The sequence below is a fragment of the Balaenoptera musculus genome, chromosome 16, assembly GCF_009873245.2.
Source record: "Balaenoptera musculus isolate JJ_BM4_2016_0621 chromosome 16, mBalMus1.pri.v3, whole genome shotgun sequence".
Classification (NCBI taxonomy): domain Eukaryota; kingdom Metazoa; phylum Chordata; class Mammalia; order Artiodactyla; family Balaenopteridae; genus Balaenoptera; species Balaenoptera musculus.
Window position 1 is genome coordinate 51223826 of NC_045800.1, and position 18441 is coordinate 51242266.

Sequence of the window (18441 nt, forward strand, 5' to 3'; positions counted from 1 at the left end):
TCCCCCCACCTCCCCTACCTGGACACATGGGTACCTACTTGGGGGGAACACTCAAGACTTCAGGTTTCCAACTTTCTGCTGCCAACGGTTCTTTAAGAGGCTCCATTATATGATGCATGCAGAACTGTGGGCTGCCCTTAACTGGGTCATGCCTGAGAGGAGGAAGGGGGCAGGTCCAGGAAGCAATGCCCCATGCCATTGATAGAAAGAGAATCCTGTGTAAATAGCAGATCCCAGTCTTATCTGGAACTGCTGTAGCCTTCCTTCCCTGAGTCCCAGGGACTCAAGTTATTTCCTTGAATACAGATATGTTCCCTTGTTTTGGCAGAGGGCTGGGTCTTTAGGCTACAACTTATGTGTGTGTGTGGGACTGCGGTTGAGTGCCATAGCCCTTTTATGGACCATGGCGTGCAGAGTAGGCATTCAGCAAATGTTTAGCAACTTAATAGCCATTTATAGAGCACCTACTATGTAGCAGCCTGCATGACTATTGACTAAAGGAAAGCACCTGCAATTATATCTGTCTGGAAAATAGAATAACTGGCTTCAGGAAGTGGCTATTATCGTTCTGGCTTACTCATAGGCAGGAGTAGAGATTATTATGGTGTGCATTAGTTTAGCCTCATTCCAGGAGTCATTTTGTGCCCGTGACTTGTTTTATCTTTCCTCTGTTGCTTACATATTTAAATTTTCTTTTGGATTGGCTTGTTTGTTTTTATTTTATTCTATGTTTTCCTATAAATTGCCTCACATTCTTCCTGGAATAATATTGGGCATAAAAATGCATACAATTATAAGGAGCAGGAAGAAGGGACGCATCAGCAAAATGAAGCCTCCTGCAGTTAATGAGCGGAAGAGTGGGCATCCGGCCCTCTGGCCCCGCTCTTGTTGGAGTCTCACCATCCCCTAGGCTGGAGCTGACCCTCAGAGAGGAGGCTGACTGCGCTTAGCAGCTTGGTGTTCTGGAGAGAGCGTGGCCTCCCGGGTCAGCATGACCCAGCTCTGAAGAGCAGCTATGCCACTTGCTAATTGCAACTGGTGGCAAGCCGTCTAGATTCTGAGCCTCAGGTCTTCCATCTGTAGACATAAGAACTACTTTGCAGGCTATTGTGAGGATTAAAACAATGTAAAATGATCAGTCCCTACTGTGTCCTCAATAAAAGGCAGCTTGTGTCCATGTTGGATGGATAGGACTGCTGGTCAGTATGGCGCCAGAGTGTGGTGCCATACTGACCAGCTTTAAGGAGCTCTTCTTGCTTGCTAGCTCGTGAGCTGAGTGGTCCCATATGTTCCCGCTTTTCATTTGGTTGTGATAATTCTGTGAGGTAGGTGCTTTTGTTACTGACCTGGGTCCTTGGACTCCTGAATCAATAGAAATTGATAAGAGGCCAGACAAGGAATTCAGGCAAGGCTTTACTGGGACTCGTGCTACAGCAGGAGGGAGCAAAAACAAGACAAAGGTCCCTTGCTCACTCCCCAAGGGTGGGGAGGGGGGCAAGCTTGTACCTTAAATAGGGTAAGGGTGGGGGCGGATGGGTGGGTCTGGCTGGAGGGCTGGCTTAGGTGGTCTGCCCACCCCCGTGGTGGTGCTGTGTGCAGGGATCGTGTGCAGTACCCTGCTTTCGCTCCCTGAAACTTAGAAGCAGCAGTTGGTTTGTGGCCCTTTTGTATCTTACTCTTCATAATTGCCCCGACTGCACATGCATGCAGTTGTTTTCAGTCCGTTACAGTTTCTTTGTGTTCTGTTGCTCCAGCAGACATTTGTCCAGGTACGAGTGCAAGCACTCCGCCAAAGGGTCCCAGGTCACAGCCTTTCTCACTTTTGTTATGGTCTCAGATTTTAGTGATACAAAAGGTAAAGTTGAGAGGTTTCCTAACATGGCTAGTGTGATGGCAGAGTCTGGGTTTGACTGGTGTCCATCAGAGCAGAATCTGTGGCAATAAATAAAAAACTCTGCTGCTTCTCCATGGTGAGCCAGTAGCCCAACCACGAGTCCTCTTGAAGGCCCTGAGGTCCTGCATACCTAGCCCTGGGGTTCCTGTAACTGCCAGGAGGCCCAGCCTACTCGGAACTGCCAGTAGAGACTTACATAACGGCCACTCAGCATGAGCCAGTGGACGTACAGACATGCAGCTTCCCTAACACGTCCAGAGCCACTTGGAGGTAGTGGGACCCTGCAGCTGCCCAGTTAATCACGGCATGTGCCACAGAAGAGACCTGTGGCATACCAAGTGCGACCCCAAATGCCTGTGTAAATCATGCCTTTATCTCAGCGACCAAGCTGAATTCTAAGTCTTTTGTGCTGACTTGTGCCCTGGCCACTTAGCCGACATTATCTCATTATCTCACCACAGCCATTTTAGTTCAGGTTAGTTTTCATGATTCAGTTCATACATTTGTACATTATCGATGCAACAAATATCCATTGATGGCTCAAGTTGTGCCGGCCATTGTGCTTGCTCAGGGGAAGCCATGGAGATCCAAAGGATCTACTCAGCTAGCGGTAATCATGGGTCAGTCTTGCAATGATGAGGAAGCCAAGCTTAGTAGGGGCGAGTCACTTCTCCGAGGACACCCAGCGGGGATTGGTGCAGATTCTTTGCACAGAGCCAGGCTGTACCCAGCCGGCGAGACGCCACGCTACGCTGGCCCCTAGTTGCTGACAGGGCAGGGCACCCCCTCTGGGCTCTCTCCCTCCCTCTCCACAGTCACAGCCCATGATTGTTACTGAGCTCAGCTTCAGCCTGTGGTCACAGCTGGCCTGCGATGCAGGTCCAGGGCAGAGTCTGCTCAAGTGGCCAGTTGGCCATGAACTTCTCCTGACCATCAAGAACCACTGCTCCTGAACTGTGCATACCCAGAGGGCTCAGAGAGGCCACCGTGGGTGTTGTCAACTGAACAGATGACCATGGACCAGGCCAAAAGAGCCCCGCCTCCACAGATAAAAAAGCTTGGGTGTGAGGAGCCCGGGGGCCACCAGCTACCACTGGTTCACTGTCCAGACCCCTGGATTACAGGAAGAGTCCATGAAATACTACAACAAAGGAAAACTGCCATCCAGACACCGACCTGGGGAATACGGGAGCAGGTGGGTTGTCCCACCTCTGTGAGCAGGATAAAAGCCAGGCTCCCTTTCGTACCTTCTCAGAGTCCACATTCTTGGCTCTGCCTGTTTCATTAACTTCAACTCACATCCTCCTCCTCCTCCTCAGCCACCATCTACAGCCTCACTTGCCACATTTTAGCTTCTCATACACTCACCCTAGACAAGACTTTCAACCATGGTTCTAGTCTCAGGAAGGCTCTTCCTCTTCCTTGTTGAATGCCGTCCTTGCCAACCACAAAATGACCTTGGCAAGATATTTCACCTCTCTGTGCCTCAATATCCTTCTCTTTAAAAATGGGACCATGGAAGTAGCCTTCTCAAAGGGTTGACATGAGAATTAAACACTGTCAAGCACTTAGGCGATTTCCTGGCACATAGGTGTGCTAAACCCCTGTGAGCTATTTTATGCTTACCTTTCACTTCCTTGATGAGGTCTCCCCTCACCCTTCAGTCCAGGCCACCCTCCCAGTGGGCGCCTTGCTTAGCACTTCTACTTTCATTTTGTTGTATTGATCACAGCTTCTGACTCCACGTTGATTGCTCTAATTGTTTCAGTGTCCGGGTAAGTATCTCTAGACCAGCACTCCCCAACCTTTTTGGCATCAGGGACCAGTTTCACGGAAGACAAGTCTTCCATGGACCAGGGTCGGCGGGGATGGTTTCGGGATGATTCAAGCGCATTACTTATTGTGCACTTTATTTCTATTATTATTACATTGTAATATATAATGAAATAATTATACGACTCACCATAATGCTGACAGGAGGCGGAGCTCAGGCGGTAATGCGAGCAATGGGGAGTGGCTGTAAATACAGATGAAGCTTCACTCACTCACCCGCCACTAACCTCCTGCTGAGGGGCCGGGTTCCTAACAGGCCACGGACCACTATCGGTCCATGGCCCGGGGGTTGGGGACCCCTGCTCTGGACCATGCTCTCAGCAGTGTTGAATATCATACTTGGCACAATGCAGATGCTCCTCAAATCAAGGAATGAATGAATGATTTGATGAATCCTAGTGGGAGAGACTTAGGATATAGTTATTGACATTTGAAAGAAAGCCTTTCTGTGGGTCCATAGTCTGAGTGATTGCATCATGCATTTCTGTATTTCCTGATTTTATCCTCAGAGCTTGCCCGAGGATCCCATGTCAAGGGTCCTTATGTGCTTTGCTATTGGACTTCATCCATGGGCAGTGGGACAGGGTGGGAGAGGACATCAAGGCTTTGAGGAGGAAAGTGACAAAATCTGAGGAGTGTTTTGAGGAGGGTGCTTTGCCTGCAGAGTGGACAATGGATTGGGAGGGAAAAGCTGAGGCAGAGAGCCACTATGATGGTTCAGCATGTCTGTGGAGGGGCCGGCATGGTGGGGAAGGGGCCAGGGCCCCCATGGCTGTGTCAGTGAGACCAGGGCTGTGGCTCATGTGGATTGTATCTTGCAGGATCCTGGAGCTTCAGGACACTGGGGACCTGGATGTGCTCAAGCAGAAGTGGTGGCCACACACGGGCCGCTGCGACCTTACCAGCCATGCCAGCGCCCAGGCGGATGGCAAGTCCCTCAAGCTGCACAGTTTCGCCGGGGTCTTCTGCATCTTGGCCATTGGCCTCCTCCTCGCCTGCCTGGTGGCCGCCCTGGAGTTGTGGTGGAACAGCAACCGGTGCCACCAGGAGACCCCCAAAGAGGTCCGTGCCTTGGGCCCTACTTCTCCTTTCTGCAGCCTAGAGGCAGGAGAGTCCCACTGGGCCACTCGGCGGGCGGTTTTCTTCCAGTTAGTATTTATCCAAGCCACTTGTCTGGAGACAGCAATGTTTTATAGGGGGGATGGTATCATTGTTTTATTTTGCCTTGAAAGCCAGATAACAAATGTAAGGAATGTTGTCATGCTTGAGCAAGTGCCAAGGCGCCAGCGATGGCCACTAAAGCCGTGTATTTATCTATAGAGCGGGTACAGCATGAACAGCGCCTTCCCTACCCTGCCCCGCCCATGTGCCTCCACCCTGACCTGGAGAGACCAGCTGTAGGGTAAGAGAGGAAACCGCATTCCTTCCTGATTCTCTTTGGTTCATCAATGGTCATGGGCCCTGCTTTCCCAGTATGGGAGGGAGGACCGGCCCCCGCCCCCCATCATCCATTCTCCCTCTCTTCCTCCTCCTTGCAGGGCCCAGCCTTGCCCACGTCCCTCCAGGCACACCCAGCACAGGGACCACTGTGGCTCTGTTCTGACTCTAGGTTCTGGGCACATTTCCTTCCCCGTGGGTACCAACTACAAGCTGATTCTGCCCTCCACACTTCCTGTTCTTCGGGTTTTGCTCATCTTCAAGCTCGATTTTTTTTTTCTTGTCTGTAGAGTCTTCATGGAGTTCTCCTGGAGCCAATGCCTCTAGGGAAGGGTGGCAAGGAGCGTCATTTGGTAATGATGCTCTCCTGGTCGAAACCTGCACACAGGCATTGTAGCACAAGCCCAGCCACTCCACTGTAGGGCTGTCACTACCTGATACATATACCTCAGCTAATTGTTGAATCATAGCTCCACTTAAAGATTATGTTGATACAAACAGGGGTAAATTTCAAACAAGAAGCACTAAAGTAACCAGAGCCAGCATTCAAAGAGGCAGCATCACCATGGCCACCATCTCTGCAGCCTGGAAAGGCTGGCTGACCACAGCCCCATACATCAGTCTGTAACAGAGCCCCTGACATGACTGGGAGCGAGGACGGACCCTCCATTCATACCAGGCAGTGAGCTCTCTGTCATCACGCTTAGATTTTGCTGGAAAGAGCTTGCTGTTTGACTCAGCATGTCTGAAATATTCTGAGGACGTCCATCTTCCTCTCATGCTATCTGTATACCTTCATGTAAGGCCATGCAAGGCTGGAGTCTCCCACAGACTCAGGGGTCTCCTGTCACCCCTGGACCATATGAGAGGAGGAAGGAAGAGATTTGAGGAAAACCCACTGACAGGAACAGTTAATGGTCCTGTCCCAAGCTTCTTTTTTTTTTTTTAACATCTTTATTGGAGTATAATTGCTTTACAATGGTGTGTCAATTTCTGCTTTATAACAAAGTGAATCAGTTGTACATATACATATGTCCCCATATCTCTTCCCTCTTGCATCTCCCTCCCTCCCACCCTCCCTATCCCACCCCTCTAGGTGGTCACAAAGCACTGAGCTGATCTCCCTGTGCTATGCGGCTGCTTCCCACTAGCTATCTATTTTACGTTTGGTAGTGTATATATGTCCATGCCACTCTCTCACTTTATCCCAGCTTACCCTTCCCCCTCCCTGTATCCTCAAGTCCATTTTCTAGTTGGTCCGCATCTTTATTCCCGTCTTGCTCCTAGGTTCTTCTGACCATTTTTTTTTTCTTTTTCTTTTTTTTTAGATTCCACATATATGTGTTAATATACGATATTTGTTTTTCTCTTTCTGACTTACTTCACTCTGTGTGACAGTCTCTAGGTCCATCCACCTCACTACAAATAACTCAGTTTCGTTCCTTTTTATGGTTGAGTAATATCCCATTGTATATATGTGCCACATCTTTATCCATTCATCTGTTGATGGACACATAGGTTGCTTCCATGTCCTGGCTATTGTAAATAGAGCTGCAATGAACATTTTGGTACATGACTCTTTTTGAATTACGGTTTTCTCAGGGTATATGCCCAGTAGTGGGATTGCTGGGTCGTATGGTAGTTCTATTTTTAGTTTTTTAAGGAACCTCCATACTGTTCTCCATAGTGGCTGTATCAACTTACATTCCCACCAACAGTGCAAGAGGGTTCCCTTTTCTCCACATCCTCTCCAGCATTTATTGTTTGTAGATTTTTTGATGATGGCCATTCTAACCGGTGTGAGATGATATCTCATTGTAGTTTTGATTTGCATTTCTCTAATTATTAATGATGTTGAGCATTCTTTCATGTGTTTGTTGGCAATCTGTATATCTTCTTTCGAGAAATGTCTATTTAGGTCTTCTGCCCATTTTTGGATTGGGTTGTTTGTTTTTTTGATATTGAGCTGCATGAGTTGCTTGTATGTTTCGGAGATTAATCCTTTGTCAGTTGCTTCATTTGCAAATATTTTCTTCCATTCTGAGGGTGGTCTTTTCGTCTGGTTTATGGTTTCCTTTGCTGTGCAAAAGCTTTTAAGTTTCATTAGGTCCCATTTGTTTATTTTTGTTTTTATTTCCATTTCTCTAGGAGGCGGGTCTTGCTGTGATTTATGTCATAGAGTGTTCCTCCTATGTTTTCCTCTAAGAGTCTGATGGTGTCTGGCCTTACATTTAGATCTTTAATCCATTTTGAGTTTATTTTTGTGTATGGTGTTAGGGAGTGTTCTAATTTCATTCTTTTACATGTAGCTGTCCAGTTTTCCCAGCACCACTTATTGAAGAGGCTGTCTTTTCTCCACTGTATATTCTTGCCTCCTTTATCAAAGATAAGGTGACCATATGTTCATGGGTTTATCTCTGGACTTTCTATCCTGTTCCATTGATCTATATTTCTGTTTTTGTGCCAGTACCATACTGTCTTGATTACTGTAGCTTTGTAGTATAGTGTGAAGTCAGGGAGCCTGATTCCTCCAGCTCCATTTTTCTTTCTCAAGATTGCCAAGCTTCTTTTGCTACTGGAAAATCTTCAGTGAAGTTTACAGCAAATGTCCCTCTCTACAAATGTCCCTTTGATTAGGGAAGGAGGACAGCTTTTCCAGCTGGGTGAGCATTGCACTGTCATGGAGGCACCATTCTGGGCTGCTGTGGGCCGTGTGGAGACCAGGGGACACAGGCTCAGACCCAGAATGTCCTTTGTGAGTCCATCCTTGTTTCTTCCAGTCATTGTCTCTTCACATCCCCTGGTTCAGTATCTAGCGCCAGGTCCAGCCTGGACAGCCCAGAATGAATTGTCACAGGGGCTGTGTATGTGTGTGTGAGAGAGGTGGTGGGGGGGATCACTGGAGAAACATAGAAGACAGAGGCAAAAAGAGAGAAAGACCAGGAGACCAAGGGATGACCTCGCTGAGAGGAACAGCTCCCTTCTTGCCTGGAAAGCCTCCTAGTTTCCTTTTTGGCTTCTACATAAGCCCAGGATCTCAGGCACAAGAGAATGAAATACAGTATTCCTGCTTAGAAAATGTGGAACTTTCTGCCCGGGGATGCCAGCCTGCTTCCGGATAGGAATGAGAGTTGATGTAGAGGTGGGTTGAATAAAACACAGTAGCTGCCTTTCCTCCAGCCCTTTTGGGTGTTACACGGTAAAAGGAAGAATTGTTCCATCTTTTTCCTGTTTTTATAGGTTTCTGCTTTTCAAATGAAATTTCTCCCTTACTTTCCTCATTTCTTTAGTAAGTATGCCTGTAAGGACACAGTTCCTGTCCTTAGGGGGCTTAGCTCGACATGGGCAGACATGGCAGAGGGGTCAGCCAAGCGGTCTCCGTCATCAGTTGATCAGGGCCACCCTGGAATGAGCCACAGTTTCCATCAAGGGCTCAGGGGCACCCAGCCCAGCTGGGGCATGGTGGGGTCACAGAGGGTAGGGATACTGGTTAGTGGAGAGTTCCTGGGGCTTGGGCTTGTTGGAACTGAGTGTTGAAGGATTGGTACTAATCCTTGAGCTGGAGGAGATTGGAGCTTGCTTTGGGGCAGAGTGACCAGCACAGGGTAGACAAAGTCATCACACCTGCTGGAGCTCTGGGGCATCAGCAAAGAGATGGGAGTAGAGGAGGCTGGAGTGCAAAGCAGGGACTTGCTCTGAAGGACTTAGATGCCAGGCCAAGGGGTTTATACCTCATCACATAGGGAATAGGAGCCAGGAAAGGGGTTGAAACAACAGATTTTAGAAGCATATAATGAAAACCTTTGACAAATAATGATGGTATTTAATCGAGAACCGCTTTGTATTACTGGTTGCCTGTATTTTATGGAGCAGCATTTGCAATTAGGTGAGAGTGTCTGCTTGAGATTAGAATGCTTCATTTGGGGACACTGGCCATATTTCTTAAAAGCCAGAAACCTGTCTTTGGGTGGAGTCCTAAGTCGTATTTAACAGCTTATGCTGCGACATCTTCAGAGTTTAGACACCTACTTCAGGAAGAGTAGTAATGTGCGTTCAACCTCTTAATATTCATGTGGATTTGAGGTCATATTTTTTCTAAGGAATCAGACGATTATGTAGTTACCCAATGCAGGTGAGTGCATCCCGCTCCGCAGTTGCAGTAAAGAGCCACCCTCTAGATTTATGGGGAAAGTGGAGTCATTGCTCTGAGAATAAAATATTCATGAAATAAAGATGAGAACTGCACAAATGCGAGATGACATGAGAAGTGAGGGATGAATCGTTTGTCACTAGGCTGGGAGCTTGGAATTCTTGTTGCTTCCAGCCTTGCCTGCCCTCCCCCAGTCTCTGCTTCCTCTGTCAGGGGCTGACAGAGGCTGGGGTGGCCAGGCAGCAGGGGTGAAGCAGCAGCCAAGCCCCTCTCCTCTGGCCAGTGGCCCAGCTTCTGTCTGCAAACACCCACAACACACTCCTGTGCTCCATGGGAGATTTGTTGCTAAGGACACTCCCCTCAAAGGTACACCTTTCCCTGCCTCCATCCTCCGATGTTTCTTCAACTCCATGTAGAGACTTTCTCTCCTGCACCTTTGCCCTCTTCATTTATGCTAACCTCACAGAGTCACTCTGAGGTTCAACAAGGGACGGTGTGTAAATTGCCTTAAGTAGCAGCTGACCCATGGGAACGCTCTTGTTGAATGGTGGCCAAGGAGCTGCTCCCTCCCAAGGACCTTGTGATGGGCAGAAAGGGGTGCAGGAAGAGGAATCACATCTTAGGGAACCTTCTCTGTGCCAGGAAAAGTACATGTTATCTTCTTTTTTTTTTTTCTTAAAACGTAAACTATTTATTATTTCAGAGTTTGGGTCGGAAATGGAAGCATAGCTTAGCTGGGTCTTCTGTCTCAAGGTCTCTCACAAGGATGTAATCAAGTTATTGACCAGGGCTGGGATCTCATCTGAAGGCTATACTGGGGACAGATCCACTTCCAAGCTCACTCACATGGTTGTTTTTGTGGTCAGGATTCAGTTCCTTATGGGCCATTGGGCTGAAGACCTCACGTCCTCACTGGCTGTTGGCCAGATGCCATCATTGACATCTTTGCACATGGGCCTCTCCATAGGCCAGCTCACAACGTGGCAGCTGGTCTGGTCATTGTCATTATCATAGTCATCAGCACCACCACTGTTGTTGCTTCTCAGATGGGGAGAGATTAAGAAGCCTTCCCAAACCAGGCCTGGAATCTGCCTCTGCAGCACTGTTAGAAATATGGATTCCCAGGCCCCACCCCATGGATTCAGAGCTGAACCTGAGTCTTTTTTTGTTTTTTCCAAGGCCCCCACATGATTCTCAGGTTCCCATGTTATCTTCTTAACTCTCCTGATTCTCTTCAACAACGTTTGAGGAAGGTATCCCTATCCCTGGAGAAACGGGACTCAGAAATAGCAGGGGCAGAACTGGGATAGGAATGATATGTCTGCCACTGGGCCTTACATTAGGAGTGTGCAGGAGCAGGGGTTCCTACTTAGCCTTTCCAGATGGTTTGCGGATGAAGAGTGTAGACCAGTGATCCTTTCCCTGAGCCAGGATCCTGGCTCCTAGCTAGGCATTTACATCTTCTGAACCCCAGAGGGGTTAGGATTAGGGTTAGTCCTAACCCAGAGGGGTTCAGAGCTTCTGCTGAGAACTGATCCTGGCCCAGTGGCTACACTGCTGATATCAGATCCCTGGGCACGAGGGTAAAGACAGTGTGTGTTTCAGCCCTTCACTCAGGGTCTTTCAGTAAGAAGGCACTGAACACTTATCATACACCAGTGTGTATCTCAAAACCAGCTCAGACGTCACCCCGCTCTGTAAAACTTCCCTTGCTCATCTCCATGGGCCTTCTTACCTCCCTGTGTAAACACTCAGGATTGAGTGTTGGGTGGGATTCCAAATTGCCACTAATGGTTTACCTGCCTATCTCTGCTTTGAGTCTGTTGGCTCTTCTCCACCTCTGCATTCCTATCACTTTGCTCAGTTTCTGGAACGGTGGGACCTCTCATTAAGGGCTGATGAATACAAACTATTGAGCACCTTCTCTGTGCCAGGGACCAAGATGGATGCTTCACGAAGAACATTAGCTCCTCTGGTAGTAGAAGCTCAAAAGTGTTTATCGAATGAATGAACCAGTCTAGGATCCTATAAAGAAAATGTTATTAATGTTAAATTGTTGTGGAACTATTGCAGCTGGATCAATGGCTTTCAGTTCTGGCTGCACATCAGAGGTGATTCATTCTGGAGCTTTTTAGAAATACAGATGCTTGGGCTCCATTCCCCAAAGGGTCATATTAGGCAGATCTGAACAACTGTAATTTCTAGAAGCTCCCCATGTGCTTCCGATATCCTGTCAAGGATGAAAACCAGTGGTCTACACCGTCATGCCAAGGGGAAAATGAGTGGAAAAGAGCTCAGGTTTTGGAACCGGGCAGACAAGGGCTCTCATCCTGGTGCTCCACTTACCATAGAATTGTGTAACCGTGAGCAAGTCTCTCCACCCCGTGTGTACCTGCTGCTACCACGTTATGATGGGAGGTGTCTGTTAGCTCCCTCTTTTCCTTGTCTGCCCCTACAAAATCTGCAAATAAGCTCATCAGAACTCTTTCTCTAATGTTCTGAAATACTGCCCATCTCATCCCCTGAGACCACTTCATTGGCTTAAAGTTCAGCTTCTTTGCTCATACCCGGCTGTTACTCTCAGATCCCCAGCCCAGCTCTTTGGGTTGGAGCAATTCTTTGGAGCAACACTTTAGAAGATCACGTTGATGGTTGTCTCCCAGCCAGTTGAGTCTTATTTACTACCTGGTTGGTCTGCAGTAATAGAAGATCACCTCCTACAACCATCCGCATCAGGTGGGAAGTCCCTCATTCCATTTTGTTCCTGCCTAACTTAAAGTAGGAGCCATTGGACTCCAAACAAAGTCAGTTCTAATCAGTCCCACCTGGAACCGGCTGTTGCATAGATGATAGTTTAGTTAATTACCGTTTTCCAGTACAGTGTTTTATTTCCATGTTGGTGAACAGAGGCTCAGTTACAGAACTTTATTTCTCTGCAAGACAATAGCTGGGAGAGGGTCTCCAGTAACCTTTGTTGGTGCATATGTTGTCATGTTTGATATGAGGTAAGAAACACAGAACTGGAATTCAGCCGGATTCATGGATAAACGCCATCAATGAATTTTATGTCATATTCAGGGCTGTTTAACTAGGTCAGTTACTTACAGTAAATTAATGAATGCAGCAGCAAGCTTCCAAGTTTCTTTCCACAGCTGTCATTACCTGGTTGAACACTGAAGCCTCGATATAATGAGGATGTAAACTGATGTAGTGCACATAAAGAAGTCCATTATTTGAATTTGCATAACATAATAGAATGCCCCATTTTGTCTAAAATATACATAATTATTCAAATCACTCCTGCCTCTTTCCTTGAGCAGGTGGATTATGTCTGCCTCCTATTTCCTTGGACAGGGGGCCACCAGAAATGACTCGATGTGTGCTCAATCTGATCCAAGAAGACAGTGTTTCCAGAGTTTCCAAAGAAGGTGGTTTTTTCCAATCCTCTGTACTTCAGCTCTGGCCCCCTGAACAGACACCTAATGGGACATATTGGGAGACTCAGAAATGGGCCGCATGTGTTTTTCAGAGAGGATAAGGAGGTATTTGGCTTAGTTCTACTCATTTTCTTGTGCAGAAACAACCAATGTAGGAAGCTCATAATGGCACCCTCTTCTTCCCAGGTTTGATTTTGTGTTGGATCGACCAGCAGTAATAGATTTTGAATAGAATGAGGTCCCACTGGTGTTGAGAGGATGGGTTTCTTGACTGCCATTTGGAGTAGGAAGGTCTCCTTGGAAAGTTTGTTCAGTGGGTATGGACATTTTCTCTGTGTCCCGATGAGGAGAGGTTACAGGCTAATGAATTGAGACCCACTGCACAGCTTTGCAGCCCTTCTTGGAACTGATTCACTTGTCCTCAATTGGAGGCAAGAAAAAAATATGGATTTAAAAATGCTATTTATTGGAGGAAAAGGTCAGAGAGAGGCCTTCCAGGCGGAGGAGAGCAGGTAGCCGTCTCGGGAAAAGACTGCACTTAAGAAAGCCATCTTAGATTGGTTCAAGATGGCAGAGTAGAAGGACGTGCTCTCACTCCCTCTTGCGAGAACACCAGAATCAAAACTAACTGCTGGACAATCATTGACAGGAAGACACTGGAACTCACCAAAACAGATACCCCACATCCAAAGACAAGGGAGAAGCTGCAATGACACGGTATGAGGGGCACAGTCACAATAAAATCAAATCCCATAACCACTGGGTGGGTGACTCACAAACTGGACAACAATTATACCACAGAAGTCCACCCCCTGGAGTGAAGGTTCGGAGCCCCACGTCAGGCTTCCCAAGCTGGGGGTCCAGCAACGGGAGTAAGAATTCCCAGAGAATCAGACTTTGAAGGCTAGAAGGATTTCATGGCAGGAATTCAACAGGACTAGGGGAAACAGAGACACCACTTTTGGAGGGCACGCACAAAGTAGTGTGTGCATCAGGACTCAGAGGGAGGAGCAGTGACCCCACAGGAGACTGAACTAAACCTATCTGCTAGTGTTGGAGAGTCTCCTGCAGAGGTGGGGGGTGGCTATGGCTAACCACAGGGACAAGGACACTGGCAGTGGAAGTTCTGGGAAGTACTCCTTAGCGTGAGCCCTCCTGGAGGCCACCATTAACCACACCAAAGAGCTGGGTAGGCTCCAGTGCTAGGTTGCCTCCAGCCAAACAACCAACAGGGAGGGAACCCAGCCCCACCCATTAGCAGACAAGCAGATTAAACTTTTACTGAGCTCTTCCCACCAGAGCAACACCCAGCTCTACCCATCCCCAGTTCATCCCATCAGGAAGCTTGCACAAGCCTCTTAGATAGCCTCATCCACCAGAGGGCAGACAGCAGAAGCAAGAAGAACTACAGTCCTGCAGCCTGTGGAACGAAAACCACATTCACAAAAAGACAGACAAAATGAAAAGGCAGAGGACTATGTACCAGATGAAGGAACAAGGTGAAACCCCCGAAAAACAACTAAATGAAGTGGAGATAGGCAACCTTCCAGAAAAAGAATTCAGAATAACGATAGTGAAGATGATCCAGGACCTCGGAAAAATAATTGAGGAAAAGATTGAGAAGATGCAAGAATTATTGAACAAAGACCTAGAAGAATTAAAGAACAAACAGAGATGAACAATATAATAACAGAAATGAAAAATACACTAGAAGGAATCAATAGCAGAATAACTAAGGCAGAAGAACAGAGAAGGGACCTGGAAGACAGAATGGTGGAATTCACTGCCATGGAACAGAATAAAGAAAAAAGAATGAAAAGAAATGAAGACACTCTGAGAGACCTCTGGGACGACATTAAGTGCACCAGCATTCTCATTATAGGAGTCCCAGAAGGAGAAGAGAGAGAGAAAGGACCTGAGAAAATATTTGAAGAGATTATAGTCGAAAACTTCCCTAACATGGGAAAGGAAATAGCCACCCAAGTCCACGAAGTAATCAAATCAAGTCATCAAATTGACAAAAATTAAAGACAAAGAAAAATTATTAAAAGCAGCAAGGGAAAAATGACAAATAACATACATGGGAACTCCCATAAGGTTAACAGCTGATTTCTCAGCAGAAACTCTACAGGACAGAAGGGAGTGGCACAATATATTTAAAATGATGAAAGAAAAGAACCTACAACCAAGATTACTATACCTGGCAAGGATCTCATTCAGATTCGATGGAGAAATCAAAAGATTTACAGACAAGCAAAAGCTAAGAGAATTCAGCACCACCAAACCAGCTCTACAACAAATGCTAAAGGAACTTCTCTAAGTGGGAAACACAAGAGAAGAAAAGGACCTACAAAAACAAACCCAAAACAATTAGAAAATGGTAATAGGAACATGCATATCGATAATCACCTTAAATGTGAATGGATTAAATGCTCCAACCAAAAGACACAGGCTTGTTGAATGGATACAAAAACAAGACCCGTCTATAGGCTGTCTACAAGAGACTCACTTCAGACCTAGGGACACATACAGACTGAAAGTGAAGGGATGGAAAAAGATATTCCATGCAAATGGAAATCAAAAGAAAGCTGGAGTAGCAATACTCATATCAGATAAAATAGACTTTAAGATAAAGAATGTTACAAGAGACAAGAAAGGACACTCCATAATGATCAAGGGATCAATCCAAGAAGAAGATATAACAATTTAAATAAATATGCACCCAACATAGGAGCACCTCAATACATAAGGCAGATGCTAACAGCTATAAAAGAGGAAATCGACGGTAACACAGTAATTGTGGGGGACTCTAACACCTTACTTACACCAGTGGACAGAACATCCAGACAGAAAATTAATAAGCTAACACAAGCTTTAAATGACACAATAGACCAGATAGATTTAACTGATATTTATAGGACATTCCATCCAAACACAGCAGATTACACTTTCTTCTCAAGTGCACATGGAACATTCTCCAGGATTCACATCTTGGGTTACAAATCAAGCCTTGGTAAATTTAAGAAAATTGAAATCATATCAAGCATCTTTTCTGACCACAACTCTGTGAGACTAGATATCAATTACGGGGAAAAAAACGTAAAAAAAAAAAAAAAAAAAAATGGAGGCTAAACAATACGTTACTAAATAACCAAGAGGTCACTGAAAAAATCAAAGAGGAAATCAAAAAATACCTAGAGACAAATAACAATGAAAACACGATCCAAAACCTATGGGATGCAGCAAAAGCAGTTCTAAGAGGGAAGTTTATAGCAATACAAGCCTACCTCAAGGAACAAGAAAAATCTCAAATAAACAATCTAACCTTACACCTAAAGGAACTAGAGAAAGAAGAACAAACAAAATCCAAAGTTAGCAGAAGGAAAGAAATCATAAAGATCAGAGCAGAAATAAATGAAATAGAAACAAAGAAAACAATAGCAAAGATCAATAAAACTAAAAGCTGGTTCTTTGAGAAGATAAACAAAATTGATAAACCTTTAGCCAGACTCATCAAGAAAAAGAGGGAGAGGACTCAAATCAATAAAATTAGAAATGAAAAAGGAGAAATTACAACGGACACCACAGAAATGCAAAGCATCCTAAGAGACTACTACAAGCAACTCTATGCCAATAAAATGGACAACCTGGAAGAAATGGATAAATTCTTACAAAGGTATAACCTTCCAAGACTGAACCAGGAAGAAATAGAAAATATGAGGAGACTAATCACAAGTAATGACATTGAAATTGTGATTAAAAAGTTTCCAGCAAACAAAAGTCCAGGACCAGATGGCATCACAGGTGAATTCTATCAAACATTTAGAGAAGAGCTAACACCAATCCTTCTCAAACTCTTCCAAAAACTTGCAGGGGAAGGAACACTCTGAAACTCATTCTATGAGGCCACCATCACCCTGATACCAAAACCAGACAAAGATACTACAATAAAAGAAAATTACAGACTGATATCACTGATGAATATAGATGCAAAAATCCTCAACAAAATACTAGCAAACAGAATCCAACAGCACATTAAAAGGATTATACACCATGATCAAGTGGGATTTATCCCAGGGATGCAAGGATTCTTCAATATATGCAAATCAATCAATGTGATACACCATATGAACAAATTGAAGAATAAAAACTATATGATCATCTCAATAGATGCAGAAAAAGCTTTTGACAAAATTCAACACCCATTTATGATAAAAACTCTTCAGAATGTGGGCATAGAGGGACTCTACCTCAACATAATAAAGGCCATAGACAACAAACCCACAGCAAACATCATTCTCAATGGTGAAAAACTGAAAGCATTTCCTCTAAGATCAGGAACAAGACAAGGATGTCCACTCTCGCCACTGTTATTCAACATAGTTTTGGAAGTCCTAGCCATGGCAATCAGAGAAGAAAAAGAAATAAAAGGAATACAAATTGGAAAAGAAGAAGTAAAACTGTCACTGTTTGCAGATGACATGATACTATACATAGAGAATCCTAAAGATGCCACCAGAAAACTACTAGAGCTAATCAATGAATTTGGTAAAGTTGCAGGATACAAAATTAATGCACAGAAATCTCTTGCATTCCTATACACTAATGATGAAAAATCTGAAAGAGAAATTAAGGAAACACTCCCATTTACCACTGCAACAAAAAGAATAAAATACCTAGGAATAAACCTACCTAGGGAGACAAAAGACCTGTATGCAGAAAACTACAAGACACTGTTGAAAGAAATTTAAGATAATACCAACAGATGGAGAGATACATCTTGTTCTTGGACTGGAAGAATCAATATTGTGAAAATGACTGTACTACCCAAATCAATCTACAGATTCGATGCAGTCCCTGTCAAATTACCAATGGCATTTTTTGCTGAACTAGAACAAAAAATCTTAAAATTTGTATGGAGACACAAAAGACCCCGAATAGCCAGAGCAATCTTGATGGGAAAAAACGGAGCTGGAGGCATCAGACTCCCTGACTTTAGACTATACTACAAAGCTACAGTAATCAAGACAATATGGTACTGGCACAAAAACAGAAATATAGATCAATGGAACAGGATAGAAAGCCCAGAGATAAACCCACACACCTATGGTCAACTCATCTGTGACAAAGGAGGCAAGGATATACAATGGAGAAAAGACAGCCTCTTCAATAAGTGGTGCTGGGAAAACAGGACAGCTACATGTAAAAGAATGAAATTAGAACAGTCCCTTACTCCATACACAAAAATAAACTCAAAATGGATTAGAGACCTAAATGTAAGACCAGACACTATCAAACTCTTAGGGGAAAACATAGGAAGAACACTCTTTGACAGAAATCACAGCAAGATCTTTTTTGATCCACTTCCTAGAGGAATGGAAATAAAAACAAAAATAAACAAATGGGACATAATGAAACAAAATCTTTTGCAAAGCAAAGGAAACTACAAACAAGAGGAAAAGACAACCCTCAGAATGGGAAAAAATATTTGCAAACAAATCAACGGACAAACGATTAATCTCCAAAATATATAAACAGCTCATGCAGCTCAATATTAAAAAAAAACCCAATCCAAAAATGGGCAGAAGACCTAAATAGACATTTCTCCAAAGAAGACATACAGATGGCCAAGAAGCACATGAAAAGCTGCTCAACATCACTAATTATTAGAGAAATGCAAATCAAAACTA

At 45.0% G+C, this 18441-nt stretch overlaps 1 protein-coding gene across 3 annotated transcripts in view; it reads left to right on the forward strand.

The window, feature by feature from the left end:
- Nucleotides 1-18441, forward strand: part of GRID1 (glutamate ionotropic receptor delta type subunit 1) — a 668729-nt gene that overhangs the window by 644448 nt on the left and 5840 nt on the right. For 2 of the 3 annotated variants that reach the window (XM_036829602.1, XM_036829603.1), the window contains one exon: nucleotides 4549-4789. In XM_036829602.1, the coding sequence (XP_036685497.1) occupies nucleotides 4549-4789 (241 nt within the window). Of the gene's footprint in view, nucleotides 1-4548; nucleotides 4790-5047; nucleotides 5130-18441 lie in introns of all 3 variants that reach the window. The other variant, XM_036829604.1, reaches the window with a different exon arrangement.